The following is a 2,457-nucleotide window of genomic DNA, read 5'->3' on the forward strand; positions in this document are numbered from 1 at the left end:
CCTTCTAACAGTAACCCAGCTCCCCACCTCGGGATCCTGCTCCTCCAACCCCCCCTCCACCACAGCCTGGTGCGTTATGTCCAGACTCTTTTCCATGACTGTTATGCTCCTAAGTGTTGCCAGTTTCTTGCTTAGATCCAGAATCTGGGTTTCCAAACAAGCAACTTGCTCACATCTCGCGCAAATGTATTTCCCATCGAACGCATGTTCAAGGAACGCATACATTGTGCACGACATGCACCTGGTTGCATACCCACTCATGGAAGACATTATTTTATTTCACCCTTCTTATTTATTTACTTTTTATATTATTTTTATGTAAATCGAGACTACTTATTTGTAATTTATTTATCTAAGGTTTAGTGGTTCACAAGTGGCACGTTCAATAACTTGTTTTTTAAACTAAATTTAATTTATACCACCGCCCTGAAATAAGTTACCACCACCCTGGTTAAACTTCAATTGTTTAAACTTCAATTTTTTAACGCCACTTAGCTGCCAGGCACTTTGTTCCCAAGCCCTGTGTGAGCAAGCTCAAAATGAGTGGTGCACTAGTTTATAATACACCTGCTCAATGAGAGACACCTGAGCTCAATTAACCCCTCCCCCTAACCAGAGCACTGCAAACCTGAGGGGAAAAAAAAAGTGAACAGTTTAAAAACTGACAGAAAAGGAAAAAGAGTTTTAAATACTAAGAAAGGGTCTAAAAAGGAAGGAAGGAAGCAGAGACAACAAGTATTCCAAAAATCAAGCACTCAATATAGCCCAAACAGTTCAAATCCAATTTTTTAACGCCACTTAGCTACCAGGCACTTTGTTCCCAAGCCCTGTGTGAGCAGGGCTCACTTGGCACAATGCAGTCAGGCAAGTACTTTTCTCCTGCCAACCGCAAAACCCAGACACGTCCATCGGATTGCCAGACAGAGAAGCGTGATTCGTGACTGGAGAGAACACGTCTCCACTTCTCTAGAGTCCAGTGGTGGTGTGCTTTACACCACTGCATCCGACGCTTTGCATTGCACTTTGTGATGTAAGGCATGGATGCAGCTGCTCGGCCATGGAAACCCATTCCATGAAGCTTTCTATGCACCTATTGTTGTGCCAATCTGAAGGCCACACGAAGTTTGGAGGTCTGTAGCTATTGACTCTGCAGACAGTTGGCGACTTGTGCGCTTCAGCATGCGCTGACCCCGTCCTGTCATTTTACATGGCCTACCACTTCATGACTGGTTGCTGTTGTTCCCAGTTGCTTCCACTTTGTTATAATGCCACTACCAGTTGACTGTGCAATATTTAGTAGCCAGGAAATTTCCCGGATGGGCTTATTGCACAGGTGGCAACCTCTCTCGGTACCACACTTGTATTCACTGAGCTCCTGAGAGGGACCCATTCTTTCACAAATGTTTGTAGAAACCGTCTGCATGCCTAGGTGCTTGTTTTTTTTTTTTTCTAAATATTTGTATTGATTTAAGGTAAGAAGCAATAGAATGACAATATCATAACAAATCAAAGCATGTAACATTCACTTTACATCAATGTAGTTGACATTGACAGCATCTACCATTGCAAAATACAGAATAGACAATATAAGCGCTTGGATGTGTGTTTCCCTGTATTTTGGGGGATGTATTATCAGTGAATTCCTAGTCATGCGAGTACCCAGGTTATGTCTGGGTGAGCTTGCTGATGATGGGGTTGAAGGAATGCGCGAAGGGGGGTTTGGTAGTTAGGTGTCGTAACAAGCATGGGTATTCCAGGTTTCGATAAGTATGCTGGCAGCATTACAAGTGATGACATGAGGGAGGGGGGGGGGGGGAGGAAGAGGATGGAGGCGACAATGAGCTCACCTGTGTCGTGTGATTCACTCCGGCTTTGATCAATTGTTTGATTAATTCGGCTGAATGCTGAAAATGGACTTTTGCTGCAGAAAACAGAAATGGGTATTTGGACCTCTGTGAGACTTGTACAAGATTAGAGGAATCCCCTCCCCCTAAGTGTGCCAGGGGCAGCTGAACCCCGGCATGGAAATGTGTTTGTTGGGGGGACTCACCATCCGCCGTGCCGTGGATCAGTAAAAGGTTCTTCTCTTTGAAGCCCTGAATGTTGTGCAGCACGCTGGATGCCTGCCGAGAGAAATGTGCAGCTGAACAAAGAGGGGCCCCACCAGATAATAGTGGCTTGCATTGAGGGGTGGAGTTATGGAGACAAGTGGGAGGAGCATAGACCAGGTAAGGTTGGAAGAAGGCGGAGTTTTGATTTACCTGATAAGTGTTCTCGTCTGTGCTCGGCATTCCCAGGTATCGCTCTGAAAACGCAGAAGCTGCAGGATGAGAGAAGGATGAAAGGTGACAACATGCGTCGTTGTGTGCCGAGTCACATGTCTTCCCATCCCGGGAATGACAGGGCCATAGTGGGAGTAGTAGTCCATACAACATTGTACCAGTGTGTTATCTCTAG

At 45.4% G+C, this 2,457-nt stretch overlaps 1 protein-coding gene across 1 annotated transcript in view; it reads right to left on the reverse strand.

Annotated features, from left to right (window-relative positions):
* Positions 1 to 2,457, reverse strand: part of LOC108804040 (inactive dipeptidyl peptidase 10-like) — a gene marked incomplete at its 5' end in the record, with an annotated part of 7,085 nt that overhangs the window by 1,140 nt on the left and 3,488 nt on the right. Inside the window, 3 exons of the mRNA XM_018575808.1 lie at positions 1,848 to 1,921; positions 2,051 to 2,123; positions 2,262 to 2,320. Of these exons, the coding sequence (XP_018431310.1) occupies positions 1,848 to 1,921; positions 2,051 to 2,123; positions 2,262 to 2,320 (206 nt within the window). The remainder of the gene's footprint in view (positions 1 to 1,847; positions 1,922 to 2,050; positions 2,124 to 2,261; positions 2,321 to 2,457) is intronic.

This window comes from Nanorana parkeri, unplaced genomic scaffold (assembly GCF_000935625.1).
Source record: "Nanorana parkeri isolate BGI_ZX_2015 unplaced genomic scaffold, ASM93562v1 scaffold4878, whole genome shotgun sequence".
Lineage (NCBI taxonomy): Eukaryota > Metazoa > Chordata > Amphibia > Anura > Dicroglossidae > Nanorana > Nanorana parkeri.